Consider the following 12152-nt stretch of genomic DNA (forward strand, 5'->3'; position numbering starts at 1 on the left):
ACACACACATAACCTCTCTCGAACGCAGCAACCTTACGTACCGTTGCTCAGGTGGGGCTGAGGTTAAACCCTCCCATCCAATGATCTGCAAAATCACTGGGGTGGAGGGAGGTCTGAATCTCTCTTCCATTCCAGTGATCCTGCACATGAACACCGGGGTGAGGAGAGGCTACTTTGGAGTCCCTGATGGAGGAGGAGGCTAAAGGCTCTTTCTCCCATGACCCTGATGGGCACTGCTTCTTCAGTGTCACCGTTATTGGTGCAGAAGCAGCAATGCTGATGGGGGCCGGGATTTAGAAGCAGGGAAGATGGGGATGGGGTGAGCAGGGGGACTTCACAACCCACATTTGGGGGCCACAGGTTGTGCATTCTTGATCTAGTATATTATTTGTTTGCTGCTGCTGGAGCAAGGTCATGATCAGGACTCTTCCGCTATCAGCACCAGCTTGCCCCATTCTGCCTCTGCACTACTACCTGAGCTCATAATCTTCAATGTAACTGTAACGTTAGCTGGCAAAGGCTGGAAATTAGGACAAGGTCCATTTGCAGGGTTATTTGCCTCCCTCTGTTTGGGTGCTTTCAGTGGCTTGGCCCCCTGGACTCTGGCCCACCCCCAAGCTGGCCCAATGAGATCTGTGCCAAGTCAGGCCAATGCATGGATTCCCATTTTTTCCCCTTAACTTGCCATTTCCATGAATTACAGGCACAATTTGCCTAATTTATGCATATTACAGCAGTAAATTGCTTAATTTGCACAGATTTTGGCCATAATATACTTAATTCGCATACATTGCACATGCTATTTGTGCATATTGAAGGTGCAATTTGTGAAAATTAAGCACATTACATCCATAATGTATGCAAATTAAGCAAATTGTGGGTGCAATTTGCGTAAGTGGCAAGTCAAGAAAAAAAAAAAACCCTGCAAAAGTTCCCAGATTTTTGGAAACAGCCCATGACTTCACTCACAAATGCATCCCTAGCAGCCTGTCCTTTTGCAGAATGGAGCCCAGGACCGCAGAGGGAAGAGTTGCCCTTGGTACCCCATCTATATTCCCCAAGTCATTCAGGTTACTTCCTGACCCTGGAAAAATGGGATTCAGACACATATAGAAACATATGTCCAGAGAAAACATTGAAAAAAATGTGTCACAGGGGTCAAAGACTGAGCCTATTTGATCATGTAGGCTTGTTTTCACTAGGGAATAAAAAATTATATGATAACTTGAATTTGTTATTGCTTCTTATATTAAGTAGGTATTCAGTTCTAATAGTTTACTTACACTGTTTAAAACTTTGATTACACTCCCCCATCTCTTGTCTTTTAGCACAAATGGAAAGAGCTGATAAACCAGAGAAGAAGTAATATTTTGTATCTCTCAAACGTTGAGAAGTATTCCCAGCCTCTGGAAGGCTGAGCATTAGGGCTGCGCACAGACCCCCTGCTTCACTGTGGATGCCAATTTGGACCCTCCAAAGCAGCCCTGCTTTGGTTTGAACTGATTCAGACCCCATCCGCTTTGCTTTGGATCTGAATCCAAAGTGAGATCCAGATATCCGAATTATTTATTTATTTATTTATTAAATTTATTAATCGCCCATCTGACTGGTCACCCAGCCACTCTGGGCGATGTACAACCCACCATAAAACAATTTAAAACAATAAAATTTTACCATAATTTTTTTTTTAAAATACCCTAACCCACCCCAAATGCCTGCCTGAACAACCACGTTTTTAATGCACGACGGAATCACTCGGTTTTGACATTTTCCCTTTGACTTGCATTGGAAAACAGAAATGGCCATAACCTTTTCAGTTCTCATGATAAATACATGAAGCTTGGAAACCTTGCAGCCCCCGTGGAGGGTTTTTGACCTGCTAAATTTCAGGCAGTTTGGCCCAGCAGTTTTTGTGCTAGGTGGAGTTAAAATTTGATTTTTTTTAACAGAAACTCTCAAAGCAAAGAGCTACAACTTTTCGCTGTTTCGACAGAGGTGCTTGAAATCTGGGTAACAAGCAGCCCCCATGGAGGTGACTGACCCTGCCAAACTTCAGACAGTTTGGCCCAGTAGTTTTTGTGCTAGGCACAGGTAAAAGGTGCTGTTCTCAGAAGCTCAAACCAAACTCAGAAGGGATAATAATCAGAGAAGATAGGTACTGAAGCGGAAGATGTCAGGATCCCTAATCTCTGCTATAGGTTGCGATGCCTTCAGGCTCTCAGTCCTCCTGTCTGACAGAGGCAGCAAGGCACAGCAATCTTGCCAGGCGGGAACTGTGGTAGTTCTAGAGCTAATGAATGCCAAGGAGCTCTGACTTCATATTCTGTACGGAAGAGCAGCCCAGGGCCGGAAACAAAACAACAATGTCTTGCCCACTAGGGCAGACTGTATTAATGTTCTGGTGAATCTAGAATGAGCACACTTTAAATCTTTTAATGAGGATCTACTGGAGAGCAAGTCTGGTTCCAGCGGCTGCGGTAATGCCAGCTTCAAAAGCGTATATTGAAGTCGCTTCGGTCAAAATGCTCATAGTTGGACCTTGGGTATACTTATGTTTATATTTCTGTTCTAGAAAGAAAGAACGAACGACAGAAAGGGCAAACTAATAACAAAACAACAATGCCTTGCCCACCAGGGCATATTTTATAGGCAAGAGTGGCCTGGGGCCAGAAACAAAACAGCAATGCCGTGCCCACCAGGACATATGGAACAGTGGCCTGGGGGCAGGCGGAAACAAACCAAAGCCAGGCCTGCCAAGAGGGCATATTCTGTAATAGTGGAAGGGGTGACTGTGGCTTGACTGCCCTGGGGCAAACAGCAAGAACAAATGAGAAGCAGATACAGAAAGAAAACTCCCTGCATGCAAAAGGGTAGGGGGAAGGGAGTAACGCTATGCCTTGCCTTTCTCATCGGGACTTGAAACTGGAGAATGTGCAGCACTCTTGTGCTGAGGACATCAGACACCTCTCACGTGACGTCCATCTTCCTGGACACAGAAATCCACCCATGCCAGGAGGACAGATTGATCGGACAAGATCAACAACAGTTGTCTTGATGGATGGAGGCAAGGGTGCTGGCACATGGCTAGAAGGGAGAGAGACACGCCTGTGGGTGCAGCGGGGGGGCAAATATGCAATACACTGACTCTGCCAGTTCTCATGGGGAAGCTGCACCACCCAATTCTGTCAGTGATAGAAGAGGGACTCAGGTGGAAGATCCCAGCTCCAAGGAACCAAAGAGGCCTAAGGAAATAAGCATCCAAGAGATGGACTTGAGTCAAGCAAGGAAAAATATATCTAGGCTGAAGCCATGAAATACGTAGGATCCTGAGTTCGGACTTGAACTGGGTCTGGAGGAGAGGAGCAAATAAAACTAGCCTGCGGAGGGCGTATTGAGACGGAAGGCCCTGAGTTCAGACTTGAACCGGGCCTGAGATAAACAAAATAAGCCCACTAAGAGGCTTAAACAAAGTAATAATAATAGTAATTGTTATACATTCCAGGGGGTACTTTGGGTTAGTTAATGTTTTTGATCCTTGGCAGCTCCTGTAGAATTGTCAGCAGCAACAGTGGGTGGAGATTCGGCTGAGTCGCAACTCCGTGGTGGAAAGGCCTGCCACCCACCCGCCCCCCGCGGATCCCCCCCGGGATGAGACTTACCTGGGGCGGATGTTCCGGACAGCGGCGGCTCCAGCGGCGGCTTCAGCGGAGGCGGCGGCTGGTCTTCTGACCGGCTGCCGCCGCCGCCATTTGCAGTCTTCCCCCCCCCCATTTGTGATAGGCTAAGTAAAGACTTACGTAGCCTATCACGTCTGGGTTAAAAAAACCAAAAAAACGCGTACGCAAATGGTAGCGGCTACGGCCGCCGCCATTTACGTTTCCTATTTTTGGTTGTCTTAGTCTACGTAAATATTTATGTAGATTAAGATGGCGAAACCAAGGGGGAATGTAAATAGCGTAGCGGACGCTATTTGCGTTCCCCCTTATTTTTGCCGTCTTAGTCTGCGTAAATATTTACGTAGACTAAGATGGTAAAAATAAAGGGGAACGCAAATAGCGTCCGCTACACTATTTGCGTTCCCCTTTAGTTTTGCCGTCTTAGTCTATGTAAATATTTACGTAGACTAAGACAACCAAAAATAGGGAACACAAATGGCGGTGGCTGTAGCCGCCACCATTTGCGTACACTTTTTTTTTTTTTTTAACCCAGACGTGATAGGCTATGTAAGTCTTTACGTAGCCTATCACGGCTGAATACAGGGATGCAAACAGCGGTGGCTACAGCTGCCGCCATTTGCGTCCCTGCTAGCCAGCGGCCGGATGTCTGGCTGCTCGCAGAGCCGGCTGGCGGCTCTGCAGAATCCCCGCGGAGTTGAGCAGGCCGGCCAGGATTCCAGGGGAAGGGGCGGAGCGCCTCCCCCCCCAGCGGAATCCGGTGGAGCCTGGTAAGGGGGGTTTCGTACATCCCTAAATGGAGCCTAAAAGAGCATTTTCCTTTTTTGCAGCCACATCACATTGTTGGCTCATATTCAGCTTGTGATAGAGAACAATTCCAAGATCCTTCTCGCTTGTAGTATTGTGCATTTACTGTGCATTTGGTTTCTTTTTCCTAGGTGCAGAACTTGGCATTTATCCCTTTTATTAGGGATAATAGTCATTAGTACATTAAGTCATTAGTACAGATGTTGAAGAGAGCTGGGCCCAGGACTGAGCCCTGCAGTACCCCACTCATTACCTCTCCCCAGTTTGAGAAGGTCCCATTGATAAGCACTCTTTGAGTCCGATTCTGTAGCCAACTGTGGATCCACCTGATCATTGTTTCATTTCACTAGCCCACTTTGAGCTAGTTTGCTAATCAGGAGATCATGGAACACTTTGTTGAAAGCTTTGCTGAAGTCGAGATATATTATGTCCACAGCATTCCCACAGTCCACAAGGGAGGTTACTTGATCAAAAAATGAGATCAGATTTGTCTGGCAGGATTTGTTCTTGACAAATCCATGTTGGCTTCGAGTAATCACTGCATTGTTGTCAAGGTGCTTACAGATGGATTGCTTTATCATCTGCTCCAGAATTTTCCCAGGGATTGATGTCAGACTGACTGGTCTGTAGTTCCCAGGTTCCTCCTTTTTGCCCTTTTTGAAGATAGGGACAACGTTAGCCCTCCTCCAGTCATCTGGCACTTCCCCCGTCCTCCATGATTTCTCAAAGAGAATAGACAGCGGTTCTGAGAGTTTTTCTGCCAGTTCCTTTATTACTCTAGGATGCAGTTCATCTGGCCCTGGAGATTTGAACTCATTCAAAGTAATTAGGTGTTCCTTGACCATATGCCTATTGATCTCAAGCTCTAATCCTGCCCCTTCAGCCTGTACTTCGCCTTTGCCAGGGGGCTCATAGACCCTCTTTTGGGAGAAGACTGAGCCAAAGTAGGAATTGAGCACTTGCCTTTTCCTTGTCATCTGTTATCATTTTGCCATCCTTATTTAATAGCTGAACCACCATTTCTTTCCTCTGCCTTTTACTATGCATGTAGCTGAAGAAAGACTTTTTGTTGCTTTTAGCATCCCTCGCTAACCTCAGCTCATTCTCAGCTTTAGCCTTCCTGACGCCATCCCTGCAATTCTGTGCTACCTGCCTGTACTCTTCCTTTGTAGCTTGGCCTTCCTTCCACTTCCTATATGTGTCCTTTTTTTGTTTTTGGGTCATCTCTAAGCTTTTTGTGAAGCCACATTTGCTTCTTCCATTGTCTTCTACCTTTTTTTCTTGTTGGAATTGTTTTTAATTGTGCCTTGAGAATTTCCTTTGTAAAAGCTCCCACCCATCTTGGACTCCTTTTCTTGTTGGAGTCGCTTGCCATGGGACCTTACTTATCCTTGTTCTGAGTTTATTAAAACTGGCTTTCCTAAAATCCAGGGTACGTGTTTGGCTACACTTGGCTTTTGCTTCCTTTAGAACCGAGAACTCAAGTATAATAACATGGTCACTCTTAATGGTGCATTCGGGAAAGACCATCCGGCGGAATTTACCTATCTGGCGGGAATCAGAATGAGTCAAATAGGCTATCTCATTGTATCAACAAACTTGATTCCCTTTTTGAAGGATATGGAGGTCGTCCCAAAACTTCACAGTGATCATCTCCCGGTCTTATTGACTTGGAAAGCCCTGCACCCCTATCTTCGAAGTGCCAATCGCTATATGCCTATGATCCTCCCTGAGGGGGAAGCTTACTGTCATGTCAAATGGACCCCAAGGATGGACATGGAATTACAGGCTGTACTTGCATCAGACAACATGCAAAACATTAGGACATCTCTAATACTTAACACCCAAATAATGAGCCTGGTGGAATTATTTCAGGAGTTAGCCCGAGAATTGAAACAAGCCTTCACTCGGAGAGTAAGGGTGCCTCAACAACGGCACCATCCACCCTTGAAGCCCCGGTTCAAGCAAAAAAAGCCTTTCAGAAGGCCTATCAAAAGTATAAATTTAGTTCTGATCTGAAGGCGGCTCAAGATCTTCTTGAACAGAAAAAATCCTACAAACAGCTACTGATACAAAAGAAAAAAATGGCTTGGAAGGAGAACTCTGCGAAACTGATTCAAGCAGCCAAATCTAAGGATCTGACCATGTTCTGGCGGTTGGTAAAGATCTCGCCAATTTGTGGACCAACATTGCCAGACTGCTATATTCATCCAAAGGTTTGGGAGAAGCATTTCCATCAATTATACAAGGATTCTGACACTGCCCATGTGGCCTGGAATATTGCACTTGAAGATGCTCCACCTTGGCCCCTGGTCTTGGCTTCAGAAATTTATGATCTAGCTGCCCAGATGAAAACAGGCAAGGCACCGAGAGAAGATCTGATCCCTCCAGAGGTGGTAAAAAATAACTTAGAATGGTGGGGCCCGGCTCTAGCATCGCTATTCTCCTACATTGACATGACTGGGCAGACACCAGAAGATTGGGGCTCTGCCATTATTGTTCCTAAATTCAAGAAGGGAAAGAGAGATGACCCCACAAATTACAGGCCCATCAGTTTATTAAGTACTATCGGTAAATTATATGCCAGGCACTTATATAGGAAGCTTAAAGACTGGCTGGAACAGGATATGATATTGGCGGAGGAGCAGGCAGGCTTCAGAGAGGGTCGCTGTACCATAGATCAATGCTTGGTACTACAGCATCTCATCGAGAAATACATCTCAAACAAGGTCACCTTGCTCTATGTAGCCTTTATAGAACTTAAGGCAGCTTTTGACTCTATCTCGAGGGTCAAACTATGGAAGAAATTAGAGGCCTCCAACATTGATAGGCGCCTGCTCCTACTCATTCAGACTCTATATAGGGACACCTCCCTTAAGGTCAGATGTAGTGCTCACGCCCACCTTACAAAGGCTGTTCCAACAAAAAAAGGGGTCAAGCAAGGCTGCATTCTTGCCCCACTTTTGCTCAAATTCTACATCAATTCAATGGTAGACCAGCTAAACCATACCGATTTTCATCCCCCCAAAATTGCGGGGAGGCATATAACTACTTTACTATATGCAGATGCTGCTGCTATTATCTCAGAGACTCCAATTGGGCTTACAAGAGCATTGCGGAAGTTGACTGAATACTGCGAAGAAGAAGATCTGATGATCAATTATCAAAAAACAAAAATCATGACTTTTGCAAAAAGACCAAAAATCAGATCATGGATGATAAACCAGCATAAGATTGAGCAGGTCTCCCAATTCAAATATTTGGGGTAATCGTCCAAGCAAATGGTTCCAGGAAGGCTCACGGCGAATATGTGGCTTTAAACGCACAGAGAAGCTCGTCAGCAATAGCACAATTTATGAGAACGAAAAGTGACCACTATATCCCTTTAGCCTTCCAATTATACCAAGCAGAAGTACTAGCGCTATTATTGTACGGCTCTCAATTGGGGCCTTTCTCGAATACCCAAACATTAGAACGTGTACATTCAAAATTTTTGAGGGCAATATTGGGTGTTCCTAGGGACGTCTCCAATGCAAAGATAAGATTAGAGACTGGCCAGATCAAAATTGAAGCTAGGGTCTGGGTGGCTATTCTTGTGTACCGGCTTAGACTGTCATATTTTCCTACTGGCGTTGCCCCACGAATTTTGCAAGACAATTTTAAATCCAATTGGATTCAGTCAACTGAACAGAAAATAGCTTTCTTGGGGCTTCCCTTGCGGACTTTATTAAATGAGTTTTGAACAGGCAATGGCGACTATCAAGCAGTGCATTGCAGATATTGAGAGACAAAGTGACCTCAGTAGTGCCCCAGAATTCTATCTCAGTGAGGACTACAGATACATCATAACAGCTGCACCCTATCTTGAACAACTGGAACTGCATAAACATAGAAGGGCATTTACCTTGGCCCGTCTAAATGGACTCCTCTCGGCAGTTTTGGAGGGACAGTACAAAAAGATTCCCTAGTCAGACCGCCTCTGCCCCTGTGGCATGGAACAGATAGAAACTACAGAGCACATTTTGCTGTGGTGTATATTTTATAGAGATATTCATGCCGCACTCATCTCCCCACTGATGAATCACTCTCCAGGACGTACAGGACAACAATATGCCTACATATTGTTGTTGGACACTAATTCGACATTTACATATAGTGTCGCCAAATTTTTTGCGGCCGCGATAGGTGTTCGAAGAAGGATGCTGAGGGACCTCAGACTTACCTAGCTGGATGAAAGACAAAGTCTGGAGAGTAATGCCATTCACCTAATATGGCTGATATGCATCACATTAGTGCTACACTGTGTTGAAGTGTCTATTAACTTGATTGAGGATATATGGCAGATAATTTTAATGTAGTTCCTTTTTTGAGCTGGTCTTTGACCTAGGGATGGCGGAGAATTTCTCCCCGAACAAGTTTTGGGGAGAAATTCTCCGCACCCCCCCGCACCCCCCCCTGGGACGGGACTTACCTTTGCCGAATGTCTCCTGGCGGCAGGTCCAGCCGGCGGTTCGGCGGGTCTTCGTCAGGGGCGGGGGCGGCAGCCAATCTTTTGACCGGCTGCCGCCGCCGCCGCCATTACAATAAAAGAAAAAAAAAACGCCCCCGTGATAGGCTACGTGACGATTAACATAGCCTATCACGGCTAGATTTGCAAAGTCAGCCGTGATAGGCTACGTAAATCGTCACTTAGCCTATCACGGGTGACTTTAAAAAAAAAAAGCGCGTATGGATAATGGTGGCCCCCATAGGGAGCCGCCATTCCCGTTCCTTATTTGGTCGCTGTAGTCTACGTAAATGTTTACGTAGACTACGGCGAAAATAAGGGCAATGCTATTTGCGTTGCCCTTATTTTCGCCATAGTCTCCATAAATCTTTACGTAGAGTAGATGTGCCAAAATAAGGAATGCAAATGGCGGCGCCCATGGGCCGCCACCATTTGCGTACGCGCTTCCCCCCCCCCAAAGTCAGCCGTGATAGGCTACGTGATGATTAACGTAGCCTATCACGGCTGACTTTGGAAATCTAGCCATGATAGGCTACATTAATCGTTACGTAGTCTATCACGGGTTTTTTTTTGTTTTTTTACTTTTTCTTTTGCGGCCGGGGAGACAGGGTGCTTCTTCCTGGCCTGAATTTCGGCTGGGCGAGGTGGGATGCCTCCCCCCCCTCGCCTGAACTTCAGGGGGAGAAGCGAAGCACCTCCCCCCCACCGCGAAAAAAGCTGCGGGACAAGGTAAGTCCCTTTTGTACATCCCTAGTAGGAGGAAGCTATCAGCAACACAAGTCAGGAATTTCTTGGAGAGGCCATGTTTTGCAGAATTTGTCTCCCAACAAATATCGGGGAAATTGAAGTCCCCCATTACTACTTCATCATGCTTCCTTGAAAGATTGGCAGTTTGCTTTTCAAAAGTTCCATCCTCGTTTTCTCCTTGGTTGGGTGGCCACAATCTTCCTTTTATTCTTTACTCCATTTATTTTAACCCAGATGCTCTTGATGGGGCTACCAAGCTCATCCTCCTATATTTCTGTGCAGAGATATGTATTTTTCACATAAAGTGCAACTCCACCTCCCTTTCTGTTCCTCTTGTTCTTTTTGAACAAATTATATCCTTCAGTTGCTGTATTCCAGTCATGGGAATCATCCCACCAAGTTTCACTTACACCTATCAAGTAATAATTTCCCTCCTGTATTAAGAGTTCAAGTTCGTTCTGTTTGTTTCCCATACTCTGGGCATTAGTGTATAGACATCAAAGACCATGTGCTTTATAGTCTGGATTTCTTCCTACATGTTTCTGAAGACTATTATTAGGCGCTATTAGAGCTGTTCTCTCTGTTGTGGTGCATGAGCTTTTGTTACCCCCAACTTTATGTCTCCCTCCCCTGTAGGATTCAGTTTAAAGCCCTCCTGATGAAGTTCTTCATGCTGTGGCCAAACACATTCTTCCCAGCCTTTGTGAGGTGCAACCCATCCCTTGCCAACAGTCCATCTTCCAGGAAGTATAGCCCGTGGTTCCAGAATCCAGATCTCTCGCACCGGCACCACCTTCATAGCCAATCATTCACCTGGAGTATTTTTCTTTCCCTTTCTATCCCTCTTCTAACTACTGGAAGGATGGATGAGAAAACTATCTGGGCCCCAAAGTTCTTGAGTTAAATCTTTTTCTCTAGAGAAGTGAAAGGTTCCAGTCTGGGGCAGTAAAATCAGATGCTGTATGAAATACCATTATTTTACAGGGAGATCTTCCTGCCCTTCCCCCTCCCTCTTCAAACCTTCATTATAAGCAAGAATCCATCAAAGGGCATGGAAGAGAAGAAAGGTGGGGAGAAAAAACAAACAATGAGCAGAATGTGGAAGGAAAGGTGGCAGTGTGGTTTATAGTTTTCTCTAGCTTAGAAGGCTAGAGAAATAATACAAGCCTTCATGCTTCACCCCTATAGGGCTGCTAAGGGAGTGAGTCTTAAGGTCTCCTAGTCACCACAAGGCTAATGAGCTCAGTCTGGAGAAGCAGGCTTGTATTAAGGCAGCTCAAACAATCTGGAGCACAAGCCCTGGTGCGCCTGTCACTAACAACACCTATGATGCTCTGTATCCCAGATGCCTTTGTGGTGCTGTAGTACTGGCTTGTAGAGTGGCTGTTTTTTGTTTTTATTTTACTCACAAAAACAAAAAACAGTGCCTCTGTAACCTGGGAAACAACCCATGAACAACCCATGGTTCTGGGTTCACAAGAAATGACAACCCAGGGTTTAAACAACCCAGAGTTCACAACCCAACCACAAACCATGGGTTCTCCTTCTGGGTTGTTTGTGGATAACAAACCATAGTTTGTTAGCGCAACCACATTCACACATCAAGACAACCCAGAATTCAGGAACCCATACCGTGGGTTAGCATTATGTGCGAACCAGGCCATTATCACATCTTCATTGCCGCCAATCAAGCTGTGGATACAGGCCTGCCTACACAGGCCAACTGAAAAGTTGGCAATCCTATGAAATCAGCAACAAGAACACCCATCACCCCATGCAAGTCAGTACACCGTTTGGTATTTCAGTCTCCAGGGAAAGCAGCAGCCTGTGAAAGAACCTAAAGAGAACTGGGGTCAGAAGCTAGTATGTGATTTCCTTGCAATTTCACTCACACGGGGAACTCTGAGATCCATTTAAGTTGTTTAGAGACAGGGAAGGATGGAACTGCTGTACCTGTCTAAGAGAACAGGGAAAGTTTGACAAGTGCCACTTGTTATCAGGCACTGGGGGGGAGAATGGATTTTGTCTGGGGAGGCCAAGGAATTTAGCCGCCATTCTGCTCCCACCTATCACCCCCAATCTTAATTTTTTGTCTGTATGTGTCTACTGACACTCACCTCTCAATAATTGTCACTGCCCGTCCAGCCACCAACCTAAAAACAGAGGACTCCATTAGTGGCAAGATATATGAGCAGCAAGACCTGAATCTGGGTCCCTGATCTCCCCACCCTGCCTTTGCACACACTCTGGTCCCACCACCCCTCAATGAGAGGTACCAACCAAGAAAGAGGATGCAGGAAGAAAACTTCATGGTGAGATCTCTGTAGCCTGCTGTGTCCTTGTTTACAGCAGCTCTAGTGTCTCCTGAATGAAGATCTCATCCTGGGACTGCAGCTCCTGACATCCACCAACTTTCT

At 45.7% G+C, this 12152-nt stretch overlaps 1 protein-coding gene across 1 annotated transcript in view; it reads left to right on the forward strand.

Annotated features, from left to right (window-relative positions):
- The window catches only part of LOC146342046 (scavenger receptor cysteine-rich domain-containing protein DMBT1-like), a 38995-nt gene that overhangs the window by 20354 nt on the left and 6489 nt on the right, over positions 1 to 12152 (forward strand). Inside the window, 2 exon segments of the mRNA XM_084807764.1 lie at positions 52 to 158; positions 246 to 319. Coding sequence (XP_084663890.1) covers positions 52 to 158; positions 246 to 319 — 181 coding nt within the window.

Source organism: Heloderma suspectum, chromosome 6, assembly GCF_057233095.1.
Source record: "Heloderma suspectum isolate Gila_16-S chromosome 6, 16-S_ref, whole genome shotgun sequence".
NCBI classification, from domain to species: Eukaryota; Metazoa; Chordata; class Lepidosauria; order Squamata; family Helodermatidae; genus Heloderma; species Heloderma suspectum.